The sequence below is a fragment of the Benincasa hispida genome, chromosome 8, assembly GCF_009727055.1.
Source record: "Benincasa hispida cultivar B227 chromosome 8, ASM972705v1, whole genome shotgun sequence".
Classification (NCBI taxonomy): domain Eukaryota; kingdom Viridiplantae; phylum Streptophyta; class Magnoliopsida; order Cucurbitales; family Cucurbitaceae; genus Benincasa; species Benincasa hispida.
The window spans coordinates 42,987,734-43,003,571 of NC_052356.1; the positions used below are offsets into that span (position 1 = coordinate 42,987,734).

General features: G+C 31.5%; 2 protein-coding genes across 4 annotated transcripts; both read right to left on the reverse strand.

Moving 5' to 3' along the window:
* Positions 1-1,705: 1,705 nt before the first annotated feature.
* LOC120082827 (protein ROOT INITIATION DEFECTIVE 3-like) lies at positions 1,706-5,185 on the reverse strand. Of its 3 annotated transcripts, none has more exons than XM_039038157.1 (8): positions 4,706-5,185; positions 4,255-4,368; positions 3,927-4,060; positions 3,680-3,824; positions 3,392-3,591; positions 2,960-3,081; positions 2,440-2,672; positions 1,706-2,293 (listed from the first exon to the last, which is right to left on the reverse strand). In XM_039038157.1, exons 1-8 carry the CDS (start codon positions 4,934-4,936, stop codon positions 2,051-2,053), a joined length of 1,422 nt encoding a protein of 473 aa, XP_038894085.1. In that variant the 5' UTR covers positions 4,937-5,185; the 3' UTR covers positions 1,706-2,050. The 3 variants fall into 3 exon arrangements, with proteins under 3 accessions (XP_038894085.1, XP_038894086.1, XP_038894087.1); XM_039038159.1 differs by having other exon boundaries at positions 2,126-2,289; XM_039038158.1 differs by lacking the exon at positions 3,680-3,824 and having other exon boundaries at positions 3,392-3,562.
* A 1,549-nt stretch (positions 5,186-6,734) lies between these two features.
* LOC120083827 (argininosuccinate synthase, chloroplastic-like) lies at positions 6,735-10,529 on the reverse strand. Its single transcript, XM_039039713.1, has 10 exons — positions 10,320-10,529; positions 9,999-10,057; positions 9,810-9,891; positions 9,481-9,622; positions 9,145-9,193; positions 8,812-8,994; positions 8,531-8,605; positions 8,256-8,441; positions 7,907-7,995; positions 6,735-7,581 (listed from the first exon to the last, which is right to left on the reverse strand). The coding sequence occupies exons 1-10, from the start codon at positions 10,384-10,386 to the stop codon at positions 7,029-7,031; spliced, it is 1,485 nt and encodes a 494-aa protein (XP_038895641.1). The 5' UTR covers positions 10,387-10,529; the 3' UTR covers positions 6,735-7,028.
* Positions 10,530-15,838: the final 5,309 nt, after the last annotated feature.

Sequence of the window (15,838 nt, forward strand, 5' to 3'; positions counted from 1 at the left end):
TAGGAAACTAAACACAATCAACAAAATTACCAAAGATGATCAAAGACCTTCAAAATCAAAGAAATTGAAAATTTAATAATTTATTGGACATAAAATAGAAATTTAAGAAATTTATTAGATACTTTTAAAAGTCCTATTTTAGATTTGATTCTCCCACTTATATATTAAAACATAAATTAAAAGTTACAAAAAAATATTAGATGTTTTTTTAATATTTAAAAAATTATACACAAATATATAAGTATTAAATATGGGTCAAATTAGACCTTCAAACTTACATAATTGTATAAAGTATACTATTTGTAAAAGTTTAAGAGTGTAATTACAATTATCACTGTACTATAGAAGTAGTTTTTACAATTTACCCAAAAAATTACATAATAATATAGTATGGTAAGGTTGGTGATGAAGAAAGACTACCTATGATTCGAGCTTGAGAAGAAATAGGAATGCCAACGTAAAAAAAAATGGTTAAAATTGGAATGCCCAAAAAGTGAATGTTAGAACTTAAATATTTTGCTATATTTGCAAAACAATACGTCAAAGACATGTTTGTAAAATACCTAATTTATTTAACCACCTATTACAATTTTTCTAGTATTTAACTAGTGGTTAAATTATTATTATATATATTATTTGGGATAAAGCGTTCTCCTTTAGTTGGTACTCAATGCATGTACGATTATTATTCATTCCATATTCTTAGTTTTTTTTTTTTAATTAATGGGATGTTCTTCTTAATGTTGTTTAGCCATATGAATATATAATTTTCAACCAAGTGATATTAGAATTTTCTTTAACTTGATTATGTGATAAAAGAAAATCCACCAATTATACCTTCATTTAAATATATGTCCTTTTGAAAAAATCAAGTTAAGATTGAATATAATATTAAATATTTCTTTTTACATAAATCTCAAATTAGTTTAGGCTCAATTATATAAAATGCCGTTTTAAAAAGATATAAAATGCCCTTCAAACTTTGAAAGTGGTTCCAAAAAACTCTATATTTCGTTTCTTTCAAAAGAAAAATCTAATTTACATTAAAAATGTGTGTATATATTCAGTTTTTATACATCAACTGAAAAAACTAATATTAATTATTTCTATATAGTAGATTAAGATTGTTATTACAATCTATGTTAGCATCATTATTTATGTGTTATGTATATATAAAATAAAATTGAAAACCACCGACTAAATGGAACTTCATACTGATATTAAAAACGGATAAGTTAGGCTCTCTTTGGAAATTATTTTATTTTTTATTTTTTATTTTTGAAAATTAAACATATTTCCTCCCTATTTTTTACTATGATTTACATTTTTTTTTCAACTTCAATAATCGAATTCTCAACCAAATTCTAAAAATAAAAAAAAAAATTAAAAGTACTTTTTTTAATTTTCAAATTTTAGCTTCGTTTTCTAAACCATTAGTAAAAAAGTAGATAACAAAAGAAGAGGTGGAAGTAATATAAAATAAAAAGCCAAAAACCAAATGATTTATAACTTGCCTTTAAATTTTAAGAGGCAATCTGTTCCCACGTGAATCTACCCATATCCAAGAGCATTTTTCTAAAACAAATATCAAAGTTGAAGATAAAAATTAAGCTTTTTAAAGTCTCACGAGCACAAATAAAATTTAAAGTTTAAGAATATTTTCTACAATTAACATTTAATTTATTATACAAATTAACGTATAAAATTAATATAAAAATAGAATATTAAACTAGGATTAGGTTGATAGGACCGATATTGAAACAATATGTAATTCTAAGATGAACATATAGCTCTCTCAATGTTTCCAATTTCAGGCATCCAAGTCTACATCCCATGGAAAAAAATGGCTCTTCAAATTAATCCAGAAAGAAGGTAAAAAGAAAAAAAAAAAAGTCCTTACTTGACATGTCCAGTACTAATGATGTAGCCTTCCTTAAAATTAAGTTGAAATATTTATCTTAATCGGATGAACCATGTTCAAGTTTGCAAACATTTTAAAGATCTATAGATAATATATCACTTTCAGTTGGTCCACCAAATCTTCCACAGATTAATGGAATGACAATGGACGCTTCTCCCTCGTCCTTGCAACTCGATCTCTTTCATCTTTTCGTTTCTTCGAGGACGAGCTAATTTTTGTAGGCCCGAACAATCGAATCCGCATCATGTCTAGTAACCGTGATTGAAGATGGTTGTTCATGTCCATCACTTGCTTCGTCATTTTGGAAGCCCATACTCGCCTTTCTAAGCTTGTTTCTACTTTCATCTGTATTGCTGCCGATGTCCCTTCTGTCTGAATGAAAAGGAGGGTGAATATATTGATAATATGGGCTGCGTTTTGTCCCATTGACTTCACTAGCATTACTATTACTAGTAGCATTACTATTACTAGCTATATTATTAATGCTACAATGTAGAAAGATTCAAGAAGAGATTGACCTTCGTATCAAGTATTTGCTGATTCAATGAGCCAGTACTTGTGAATCCGATGGAATTCAGATTCTCCCGGAGGGGTTGGAGGGAGGGAAAGAGAGGTATTGTGCTCTTCAACAAGTTAGCCGGCTGAGGATACTTGTCGAGTGAGGACATGGAGAATTGATTCAAGACTCTCTTACGATTTGATGTGGAGATCAAGGACGACCGTGGAACTGCTAATAAATTGGTTATTCTCCCTGTTACCGGACAAAAAACAACAATCTGATGCATGTTCAGAGATCTCAGATAGAACTCTTGAAGAGGAGAATTGTTTGTTTATGCATCTCGTTCGTATGGCAATGATGATGAAAATATGAATTGATATCTCTTGAAACAACCATTTCTATCTTAGATCAAATTTCCAAAACTACAATTATAAGCCAGAATAGTTTTTAAATCTTCAAAGGCAGAAGAATGGTAATTTGATAGCGAAGTGAAAAAGGCGGGAAGTTCACATACAACAAAAAAATCATCAAGTTATTACCTTTCTTATGGTCGAGCTTCTGTATGATTCTCTGACCGCTGATGTCCCATTTGCAGATAGTACAATCCTCGGATGCAGAAATTAGATCCATCTGACTGAAGGCCAGAGCAGTAATAGCTCCTCTGCATTAATGGTGGAAACATAAACATGAATTTACTATAAAAGTATAAAGGAAAGGCCAAAGAATGGGCTTGCAACATACATTGTACTTGTCGGTTAGAGTAAAGAAAAAACAAGTAGCAAAATAGTCAGAACTAGTAATGTTAATCTGCTGATGAAGCCAAGAGGGAGTTGATTTCAATGGAAAATGCATTTTCCGTGCTCGGAAAGTCATAAAAGAATATAGAACAATACTAATGAGAACTCCATAGATAACAGAAAGGGAAAGTCATTCTGCAATCAATAAAAGAAATTTTAAGTACCATACATTACTTGTGTCCTTTTGGTGCAAGTAATTGGTTTTCTTTAATGGTAATGCAGTTATCCAATCCAAATGCAAGCCTGCTAGCAAAAATTCGCCCGTCAGCGGTCCCAGAGAACAGAAGTTGCTCAGTTGGATGAAGAACAATTGCAGTGATCCCCTCTGTATGAGCTTGAGTTCCCCTAATCATTCCAGACATTAAATCCCAAAACTGCAACCCAAAAGGGTTAATCAAGTTATTAATTTATTAGAGCTCAACAGAATAATAGATACAATGAACAGTGTTACTGTTTAGCAACCTTTAAACTGCCATTGAGGGAGCTTGAAATGATTATTGACATCGAGCAGCCAGACATGGTGAGTAGACCAGTTAAAGATGAGTTATGTTCCATGAGACAATACAATATTGGTTGTGAATTTCCCACAAGTTCCACATCCAGCAAACTTACATCAAGTTCGATATGAAAAATCATGACAACGAAAAGCTATCTGAAATGGTTTCATCAAAGAGGTTGTATAAGGGCAATGGGAAGAAAATACACTTACCCAATCATGGACCAGACACAAATCATTCCGTCAGCTGAACCAGTAATGAGAAACGAATCGTCCCAAGAAAATAGAACGCATTTTATAGGTTTACGTTGACCACTCCAAATCTTGAGCAATTTACCACTACCAACCTACAAATTGCTTGAACTAAATGAGATTTTGAGGTAAAAATTGGGGAAGGGAACTTCAAGTTCTTCAGCAAATGTATGTACATAGCGCACTTCATATGTACATACAGATCTATACTTATACGCAGACAGAAACTCAAGTAAATAGAAAATTGCCTGCTGGATAGAAAATATGAGAAGGGCAGCTAATTACAGACCTCCCAAAGATGAATATTTCCTGAGTGAGTTCCGCCTGCAAGATATACACTGTCCTTTGTTGAGGCAAGTGGTCCAATGGGCTCTAATGTATAGCTCATAATGGGCGGCTGAGGCTGAAAGGCACAATTATTCAGGCCAGATACTGTTAAATCACCCTCAAATCTCACTTGTGAACTTGAAAAAATATGGAATGTCCAATAAGTAGAAATCAATTTTAATAGGTCTGAGCATAGAAGCTCAACTAATGCTGATGGATTATGGTCATATCACCACTCCGAGAAGTATCGATGTTGATTAGGGGGATTTCACTGAGCTTGCAATCAGAATTACAATATCTCAAGAATCATTAACGCGTATAAGTGTTTAGAATAAAAATCGTCCATGATTATTCAAATAACGTTAGAATCTCAAAGATTCTGGCTTCCAGCAAATTAATCAATAGTCCAATACCTTGTTGAGTGACCAAATGAAGATAGATCCACCACCAACAGACCCTTCCTTGCGAGTCTGAGAAGCAACAAGGAACTCGTTTCTCAAGCAAATCAAACCGTAGGGAGGCGAAGCGCAAGTGGGAATGTGAAGGAGAGTTTGGCCTGTTTTGACATCCCAAATAGTAATCCCCGATCCCATGTTCCTGTCGCTACACATAGCCAACACCATTTTTTCGCCGTCATAACCCATTTTCTGACGTTCAAAGAGAGGGAAGCAAAAACCCTCCCATTAATGGAGGCTATGGAGGTCTGCATGCGAAGGATTGATTGCTTATGGTTGTGCATTGAATTGAATGACGATTTGTCAATTGAAAGAGACAAAATCAGTTGAACATAACTTTAAACTTTCGGTTCACCTTCCAAATTTGGCTTCTTAATTTTAGGGATCGACGAGAGAAAATCTTCTTGGAGATAGTGAACTCCATGCAGTCAATTAACATGCCCGCCCCCCGCTTGAACGTTTTGATATATTTTTTAATAAAAAATAATAATTTATATCCTTAAAACTAAAATTAATAATTGGATTGATTTAAATCGTGAATTTTAGAAATGGTATCAATTTAAATAACTTTTATAGGTTTATCAATTTAAATCCTAAAATTTCTTAATTATATCAACTTAAATCCTTTATTATATTTTATTTAAATGTAAATAGATACCATTCTTAATTTGAAGTTTAAAATTCAGGAATTAATACAATCTCAAACTTTAGAATTTACAATTTTTAGTTTTAAATTGTAATTTTTAGTTTTAAATTAATACAATCCCAAAATTTAGAATATGAATTGATATTTAACCCAAGAAAAGTTATGGAACAAAGCCACCCTATTTGAAGAAAATCTATTCCTTTTATTTTATTTTTGTCAGTATTATTTATTATTCAATATAGTTGGTATACAATTTGGTATTATTTAATCAACTTTGTTAAAAATTAAAATCAAGGGACAAATTTAGGATATTTACTTCAAAATCCTTTGATCAATATCATATTTTAATCTATAATATTAGAGAAATATTATTTCAAGGGAAAAAATGTTATTGATTAATATAGCTAAAAAAATATTATGAATTTGTTTTAAGTGTTTGAGAGTAATTTTAAAATTATATCATATTCAAAATCAATCTTATAAAGTTAGTTTAATATTTCATTTTAAACTTCTAGATGTAATTTTCACCCTATTTCAATGTGATTTTGAAAATATAAAAAAAAAAATTTACCATTTCAAAATTACTATCAAATGTGCTCAAATCACATATTTTCCTCCCCACGTAATTTGAAGTTAAAAAGAAAATACATGAATTCCAAAAGAATTTAATGACCTAAAAGTTCAAATTTTAGATTCCCATGATGAATACTGCATTCTAAGAAAAATATAAAATCCTACCCCTCACTAATTTTCAAAGTCATTCAAGTATTTCTAATCATTCAAAATCAATTTGATAAAATATTAAGAGGAAATACATTCAATTTATGATCCACCTACCGATAATTTAATATCCGATGAGTTTCCTTTAACACCCAACTATTGTAAGATCAAATGAAGTGTCAACCATTGTAAGGTCAAATAGATTGTCCCATAAGATTAGACAAGGTATCTCATGGATATATATATATATATATATAAAAAAAAAAAAAAATTCAAAATCAATTTTATTAGCATGAAAAAATACATTTAAAAGTAAAAATAAACATTGAATTAATTTTGAACAATTAAAGGTGGTGTGTTTTTAAATAACCGTAAGAACAGTGATTCCAACCATTTCAAAATCACTTTTAAAGATACACTAAATTTCAATAAAAATCAATTATAGACACACATATTGTTCACCAAAACATCCATCAAATCGAGTTATCGTAACAAAAATATCTGATTGTCCACATCTGATCAATTTTTTTAGTAGAAGACCATCATATCTAGTCACTTTGCTTTAGCGGAAAATAATTCTTTCTAGAAATATAATATATTATTAGAAAAAACAGAGATAAGTGGAGAAATAATCAAACCCAACAAGTACTTAAATATGGTTTAAACTTCGACCCTTTACTAACCCTAAAATTAACTAAACAAAAAATCAACTTTAAGCTAACAAACAGAAAACCCTACTAAACGCAAACCCCTAATTCCGTCAATGGGAAAAAAACAAAAAAAAACCTTAGTTACATTACAAAACAATACATGTACAAATTGAAACAGCCCATCAGACAAAGACAGACATATCGACTAATTAAATTACCTTATTGATTCTTGTGCCAAAGGCGCATCCATTATCAAAGTGAGGGATCATAAGTCCTTATGGAGCATTGCCCGGACTCTGGTGGGAAGGCCATAAAGGCGAATGAAACCATCGGCATCAGCCTGATTGTAAATCTGCCCATTTTCAAAGGAGGAGATGTCTTCCCGGTAAAGACTGTACAAACTTCGGCGGCTGGCCACATGGACGGAACCCTTATAGAGCTTGAGAGTGGCAGAGCCAGTGGTGGTCTCTGTGATCTTCTCCATGAAAGCATCCATGGATTCACGAAGTGGGTCGAACCATCTCCCTGCATAAACCAACTCTGCATATTTGAGTGCCAATGAGTCTTTCACTTGAATTGTCTCTCGGTCAAGTGTTAGAGACTCAAGCTCACGGGTGGCCGCGAAAAGGATGGTTCCTCCTGGGGTTTCATAGACACCTCTACTTTTCATGCCCACCAGACGATTTTCAACCATGTCGATTCTCCCAATTCCATGCTTTCCACCAATTTCGTTTACTTTAGCTAGAAGAGAGGCTGGTGAAAGTACCTCGCCATTGACAGAAACTGGGAGACCTCTCACAATCCCTATTTCCACGTATCTGCAAAAGACGATGGCATGTTGAGCTGGTTGAACAGAAATGGCAAACACCCACCAAAGAGACAAAGGTATGGCCCCAGCCCCACAAATTAAGCAAAGAAAATGAGTTAAGAAAGTATTCACTTATGAATGTCACACTCGAATATTGAATTCAAACTCTTGATTTTCCAGCTGTGTGTAGCAAAAAGAATGAACTTGATTCTAGATTGACCATATTACTCCCTTTTACATAACCAACTGTGGTTGATAAAATTTTGAATAGTTGATGATAGATTCAATAATAAAATCATCATTTGTAAAGATTTGAAGTTGAAAAGGAAGTTTACTCTGGTTCATTTGGTGCATCTTCTGGATCCGTAGACATCATGTACATATCCTTTTTAGGTTCGTTTGCTGGATCCTCCAAAACATCTCCCTTCAGTAGTAATGCACAAGAGAATATCAGAAAGAGCTAAAATTCATCAAGAATAAAATCGTCACTTAGATTGATTTAAACTTGATTAAAAAAAAAAGAAAAAAAGAAAAAAAGAAAGAAAGAAACTAAAAAAAACTACAGACATCATTTATGAAAGGTGGTTTCCTCATTACTCTTCCAAAAAAGAAAAAAACAAGAATAGAAACAATAACAATCCAACTTAGACGAATGATGAATCAATAAAAACTAATCGCCATTACCTCATGACTAAGATGCCACAAGTTCCTGTCTCGACTGTAAATTGATTTCTTTGTCACTGGAACAGGTATATTATGCTTCTTGGCATACTCAATAGCATCTTCTCTTCCAGTAATATCCCATTCCCTCCACGGTGCCACCACATTTAAATTGGGATTTAGAGCAAAGAAGGCCAACTCAAAGCGTACCTTAATTAGATTTACCATAAGATACCTATTGTACTCACCAGGGAAAAGAGTATACTCATATCCAGATCACAGTGTAAGGGCATACATACCTGATCATTTCCTTTCCCAGTGCATCCATGAGAAACAGCATCAGCTCCAACTTCTTTGGCAACATCCACCATGGCCTATTTTTTCAATATAAAAAGAAATGCAACGGAATTAAAAAAATACCAAACTAAACAAGTAAAAATCATGAACACGATAAATATGAATGGAACTTACAGGTCACCTAGAATCTTAAATAAATTTATTTATTGTTTACGAAATCCACATTGCTAATATAACTTAGAAGTAAGGACTCCGTGCAGCAATACTACAAGTTAGAACTTACCTTTGCAATAACTGGACGGGCCATTGACGTCCCAAGCAGGTATTTTCTTTCATAAATTGCACCAGCGCGTAAGCAAGGAAATATGAAGTCGCTTACAAATTCTTCCTTCAAGTCCTTCACCACCAGTTGACAAGCCCCACTTGCTCTAGCCTTCTTTTCCAAACCTTCCAATTCCTTCGCGCCCTACAGGTTAAAGACCCACAAAGAGATGCAAAAAGATAAATTTCACAGGGTTTCCAGTCAAGTGGCTATCCTACATATATATAAATAGAAATTTTATTTAAAAACAAAAAACAAAACAGAAAAACTAATTCACCAATGCTAATTACATACTTGACCAACATCAGCCGTGAAACATACAACTTCGCAACCATAATTCTCCCTGCAATACGCCAATACATGCAATGTCAATGCGCATAGGAAGAAAATAATTCAGAAGGAGATGACATAGAAAGAACAACTGAAAGCTCAAAGCAAAATCCATGCAGTTCAATTAAATTGAAAGGTCATAAATCATAAAAAGTCGATGTACCGAAGAGCCAGTATCAGCTATCTCTGAATTCTTCAACGCCCACAAATCATGCAACTACTACTACTTACTGAATGATTATTTGATAATTTAGAAGTCCCGGGCTAGATCAATAAACAAGATTAAAGAAGAAGACATACCTCAGCCAGGGGACGATGACTGATGTGTCTAAGCCACCACTGTAAGCAAGAACAACCTTATTCAACTGCCCACGCAAACCTCTAGTCCCTATACCATTGGTAGTTTCTATCTCTCTCTCACTCTGCAGTATTGCCTGAATAACTGAATCCATTCAAAAAGAAAGGATAAAATTTTTAACAACTCGATATGAAGGGAAAACCCCCAAAACACATCTTTTAAAGCATATAGATCACAGGGCTAAAATAGTAGAACAAAATTAGTATTAATAATACACTTAATATCACTCGGCTGCTCTTTTAGAGTAAATATAAAACAAGGGGAACCTCACCGCTTTTCTTATTCAACTGCAGAACACCAGCCCTGTTACTAGCTATGCTATTGCCATGGATTTCACACGTTTTAGCACCCAGCTGCAGCCACGAATACAATTCAATAAGTCCAAGAATCAGATAAGAACAGATCGATATGGATAAAAATCATTTAAGATTAGGAGGGAGAGGATTATTTATGAAAATGCCTCTTGGAATGAATGCAACTTCGTCAGGCCAGAAACTCGGCAATAACTCGCCACCGCCTCTGCAAATAAAAACAAAACTACAACCTCAGATAATGCATTTTAAAAGCCACAAAAACTCAATCGAACCACATTCTCCACCGTCGACATTACAGTAATCCATTCATCTCCCCGAAAGAAAAATCACAGAGGAGCCAGAAACTCAAATCGACAAAATGAAAAATGTTACCATGAACAAATCCATTCCCATTCCCATTCCCATTTCCATTTCCAATCTTTGAATAACAGAAATGCATAATAATAATAAGATTTCAAACAAAATACCTGTTTTGGATGGGTGAAACCCAACGGGAGCATATGAGAACAGAGAGCCTCCCATTAACTGAGCCATGGCGTGGCGGTGATTGTCGTAACCTTCAAAAATTTTCTGAGATGAACAAACTTCTGCCAATCAGCTTTTAGAAAATGGCTAAGACGCTAGGGTTTAAAATAAGCGACGGCCGTCGGCCATCCTTATATTGTCGCGTAATAGAGACGACCTAATGAACATTGAATTTGGCTATTAATCCTATGGCTAAGCGTCTCTTTCCATACGTAATACATTTTTCATCGGACGGTTAATCGGCTCTCCAACGACGCTGGAGATTCTCCCTGTACCACAATATTATATATAAATAAATAATTCTCCACATTTCTTTTCCTTCTAATTTCCCTGTTAATTTCTTAATTAATATTGGCACTATTTTAATTTTTTTTTCTAGATTTTATAATTACCACAAAAATAGTTAATTAATATCTTGTAAGAATCACTAAACCAAATTTTAGAAATGTCTCCATCAACTTTACATTTTGCCAGTTAGATGCCCTTTTCACTTGATGGCTTTTGTGCTTGGATTTTCTCTTTTTGTTTGTCAGGTAGTTATAATTTTTATATAACATATAATTCACTTATGTCATTTTAAAGTATTTTAAAATTCTCAAATTTCTCTAGATGATATGGCGTGAGGTTGACATGTGTAATGTAATGTCATGGTCAAGATAACTCCTAAGAAAATAATATATTTTCTCAAAAATATATCCATACTTTTTAGTCTTGTAATGTCATCCAAAATTTTTCCTAAAAGTTTCAAAACAACATTTGGAATATAAACCTTCCTTCTAATATAACAAGTAAAGTTTTTTTTGTTGGCTCAGAATACTCACACAATTTCAGCTTATTCCTCTAGTTTGGACATGTCGCTGGAATTGACCTACGTAAAAATACTCGTGTGATCCGAAGCCTAGTACACTCCGATGCCTAAATTAATATATAAAATATTTAGCTCAGCTGCACACATAAAAGATTTAGGGTTTCTCACTTGGAGTTACTTACCTCAAAATGGGTCTATTTATGAGATCCTTCCTCTAACTCACATTCTAGGTTAAATATAACATTAGTGATGTCAGGGTAGGAGTGGTCTTCGAGATTGCAAAGTGACAATGTCAAGCTTGACTCAAATATTTTCTTTGGTAAAATTTTATCAGCTCGACTGGTCCACCCGAAACTCGAGGGGCTGACTTTCTCTTTTTTGAGACGTGTAGACCCTTATGTAGCATTTTGTTCCCTTAGGCTTGGGTCCACCCGTGAATTTTGGACTTTGTTTGGGACGACCCTCAACAATTTCAAAACTACTTTTAGACTATAAATCTTCATTTATCCTAGAATCTTCACAGATGTTTCAAAACTATTATTGGGGTATAAATATTTTAGAAGTTTGAATGAATATTTGAATTTGAAATGGTATGATTGATCTAAAATGGTGTGACAATCCAAATTTTTGTTCTTGGTCATTGCCACATCATTTCATGTTTGAATTTTCGTTTGAAATTCTAAATAAGTTTTAATCAAATGTTTATGAAAGTTCAATGGTAATATTATAACTTTTGAAGGTGTGTTGAAATAAATGATAAAATTTAGGAATATTTTTATAATATATAACCAACAAATGTTATTTAATATACTTTAAATAAAAGTAAGATAGAGATATTTTAATTGAAAATTACTTTATACTTATTTTTTTAAAAAAAAATGCTCAGATTAAAAAGCATTTCAACTTGCCTTTATATATAACTTCAAATTGGTTTATCTATTTTCATAATATTATAGGTTTTTTAAATACATAATATTATAATTTACATTAGATCCTTCAACCAAGCTACTAATATTTATAATCGATAATAAGATAATAGTTTATATTGGTATAATCATAGTTGCAATTGATACGTAGTATATTTTTTAAATCGGAGATTTAAATATGTGAATACCTATTTATTATATTAAAAATAGGGGGAAAACAATATTGAGTTTGACATTTTGAACCTATAAAAATTATACTTTTTAAAATTTTTAAGGAAAGAAAATATCAAACAAACAACATAATCCACTACTCTAGAATTTATCTTAAATTAGAATATGCTATGCTGCTGCAACTTTATCGAAATTTTGCTAGAGTCTGCACAACATCTCCCACCAACAAGCCCCATCCAAGTCCAATTGATAAGATTCCCAAAGACAAAATTCCCCGATTGTTATATCTAAAAAATAACCTATTATAATAAAATGTAAGGTGAGGGGAAAATGTTATTATCTTATAATAATAACTTTTATTTTGATTTAATTTATGATTTGACTAATTTCTTAGAAAAGATAATCAAAAGCTAGATTAAGCCCAGCCCGGCCCAAATTTTGGACATTGTAAATTGTTGGAGGAAAACATATATAAAAAGAATAGTAAGCCGTAATTATCCATTAATAGAGAGAGACTTAATAAATCTGAAATTAGTCCATTTGTGTTTAGACTTTAGAGTGGTAAAATGAAGTTTTCTTTTCTTTTTTTAATTTTTTAATAAATGTGAAGAAGGAAAGAAAGCGAAAAATGTGGAGTAACTCGATAAGTGTAAAAAATTGAGATAGATGAGAAGATTGAGTTTTTAGATAAATATAAAATGTAGAACAATAGGAGAAGATAAGTTTATCTATAAGGAGACATTTGACGTGTAAAGTTAAATTGAGTTGAATTGGTAATTATTTTTTGGTGAGTTAAATTGTTTGTGTTTGGGATGCAGAGGTGAATTGGGATATCGAATACAGTTTTTCTAAATGAAATTGATTTTGTCTTCTTTTTTTTTTTCTATTGTTGATTTTAATTTTCAACTATACACATATTTTTCTAACTTTTTTAAGACAAAACAAAAAAAAAAAACTTCCATTTTTTTCATTCTTAAAACATAACAAATATCCACAAAGTATACATATATTAAACAAAAAATTTTGAATTCGATTCTTGAACACTCAATTACATAACATACTTTTTCTCCATTTCTAAACACCAAACATATTCCAAATAGTTATAACTAAACACAAGTACTTAGTACTCAAATTTGAACACCAAATCATATTTAAAAAAAATTAGACAACATTTTTGTTCTCTTTTTGAAGAACGTAACGTATAATAATACAATTTGAACACTCAATTACAAAACAATTATATTTTTCCACCCAAAAACATATCATATTCCAATAAAATAAACATTTTTTCTTCTATTTGACAATCACTTTTTAACTCTCAATTATTTATAAATTGATAATGTATATATATATATAATCTTACTTTCTTAACATTATTATTAAAAAAAAAAAACATGTTTTACACGTAAATGTTGAAGCATTCAATGACTTAACAGTTTATGTTTACATAATATTCATCGTTTATGTCAAAATGAAAGTGTACGTTGAATATTTACCTTTCATATCATAAATATGTTCACTAGGTGCTATTATAGCAAAGTTACATTGTTTTTCACATCACATAATAATATAAGATGGCCAAACATGTGCCAAGTTCAAAAAATGAGTTTACAAAAAAAGATGGATTGGGTTGAAATATTAGGTGGTCAATCTAAAGGGTCCTACAAAGTTGGTAGATGCAAAACCCTTTTCGTGTTTCTTCCCGTACAACGAGGAAACAGTCCATCTGTTGTATGTTTGTGTCAATGATGTCAATAAGATCGCATCTATCATCATTAGTCAGGCCGTCCATAGCAAATATGACGTCAACTACCTCATTCTGACGTCCAAAACTTCTCTTTTTTCCACGATACAAGTCTATCCTACAAATATGCGTCTGCCCTAGGAAAAAATAACATAAAAGTAATAAGGAACATCAATAAGGAAATCGGAACAAAAAATCCCATAAAAAACATATAGATCTAACATATTTAGGAAATCAAAATCCAAAAAACCAATGACAAAAACCCTATAAACCCAACATATTTAGGAGATCGAAACCCAAAAAATCAAATGAAAAAACCTACATATCTAACATATTCTCAAAAAATCGAAACAAAAAAAAAAAACCAATGAAAATATATACAGATCTAACATACTCGAAAAATCGAAATCCAAAAATCCATTGAAAAAAAATCTTACAGATCTAACTAACATATAGGTAAATCCGACTGAGGGCTAAACGTTGCACATGTAAATAAACCTGTCTCAGAAAATCGTGAACAAAACACACATACAAGAAACAATAAAACATAAGGAAAAGATATATCCAAAACTGATAACAAAAACTCAAAAACATGCGAGAAACAATAAAACATGAGGAGAAGATATATCCAAAACTCGTAACAGAAACTCCAAAAAAATGTAGATTTGAACAAAAAAACAAACGAGAAAGAAGAAAAACAGTCGACAAATAACCACATACGTAGTTGATCTTAGAAAAAAAATCATGAAAACAACCCTAGAAAAATATACAGAGAAGAGCAAAGAGTGATTCGACTAGAAAAGACCCATACAATCGAGTAAGAAGAGAAAATTTGAGGAAGAGAAATAGAAGAGACAAAGATGACGAACCAAAAGGATGAAGAAGAGAGAAGTTGAAAGATATAAAAATGGGAGTAATGTGAGGAGACAAGTGAGAGAGAGAAAGAAACAACAAACGAGAGTAATGAGAGAGTAAAGAGGAAAGTTAGAGAAAATGCAATGGTTTAGAGGGTGTTAAGAGTTTCCCACCAAGCTCAACTCTCCCAAAGTTGCCAAACAACCCCTAAATGTGTACTTTAATATTGAAATTGAGTTGTTTACACCAACCTAATAAGTTATCTTAATAATTGAATTATGTATTTTTAAATTTTATTTATAATGAATTAAACATGTTTTGAAAATATTTAAGATTGTAATTCTCGATATCTTTTCTTCAAAATAAAAGAAAAACGTCAAATCGTAAGTATAATTCATAAGCTTTCAAGTTGGTTTTAATTACTTCTAAGTTCTATCTTTTCTTAAGTATCTAATATCTAAGGCTTTGTTCGATAATAATTTTGTTTTTCATTTTTTTAATTTTTTTAAAAATTTGAGCTTTTTTCTTTTTTTCTTTTTTTAATTTTTATTCATACTCTTTTCAATTTTCATAACTTGGTTAATTTTTTTTTTTTTTAATTTATATCTATATCAATACTAGGGAGAATTTTTAACTTAACATTTTTCCTTAACTTTTTCAATAATAACTATTTTGCTCTTTTCACTCACGTCCCTCTATGGGCTTGTACATACCTTTCATGCCCTTTATTCCTTTAATTTTACATGCTCCTTGTGTCATAAGATTTTTCAACCATTTCTATTTTGTCCTCATGTCCTTTTATACTTATTTGTATCTCTAGTTTTTTTTTCTCTCTTTATGGAACCCCTTTTTTCCCCTTTTTTTATTTTTATAAATAAAGAATTAGTAAATTATAATTTATGACCAGTTATACACATCCTTTAACAATATACAAATTTGTTCACATAATATCTATAC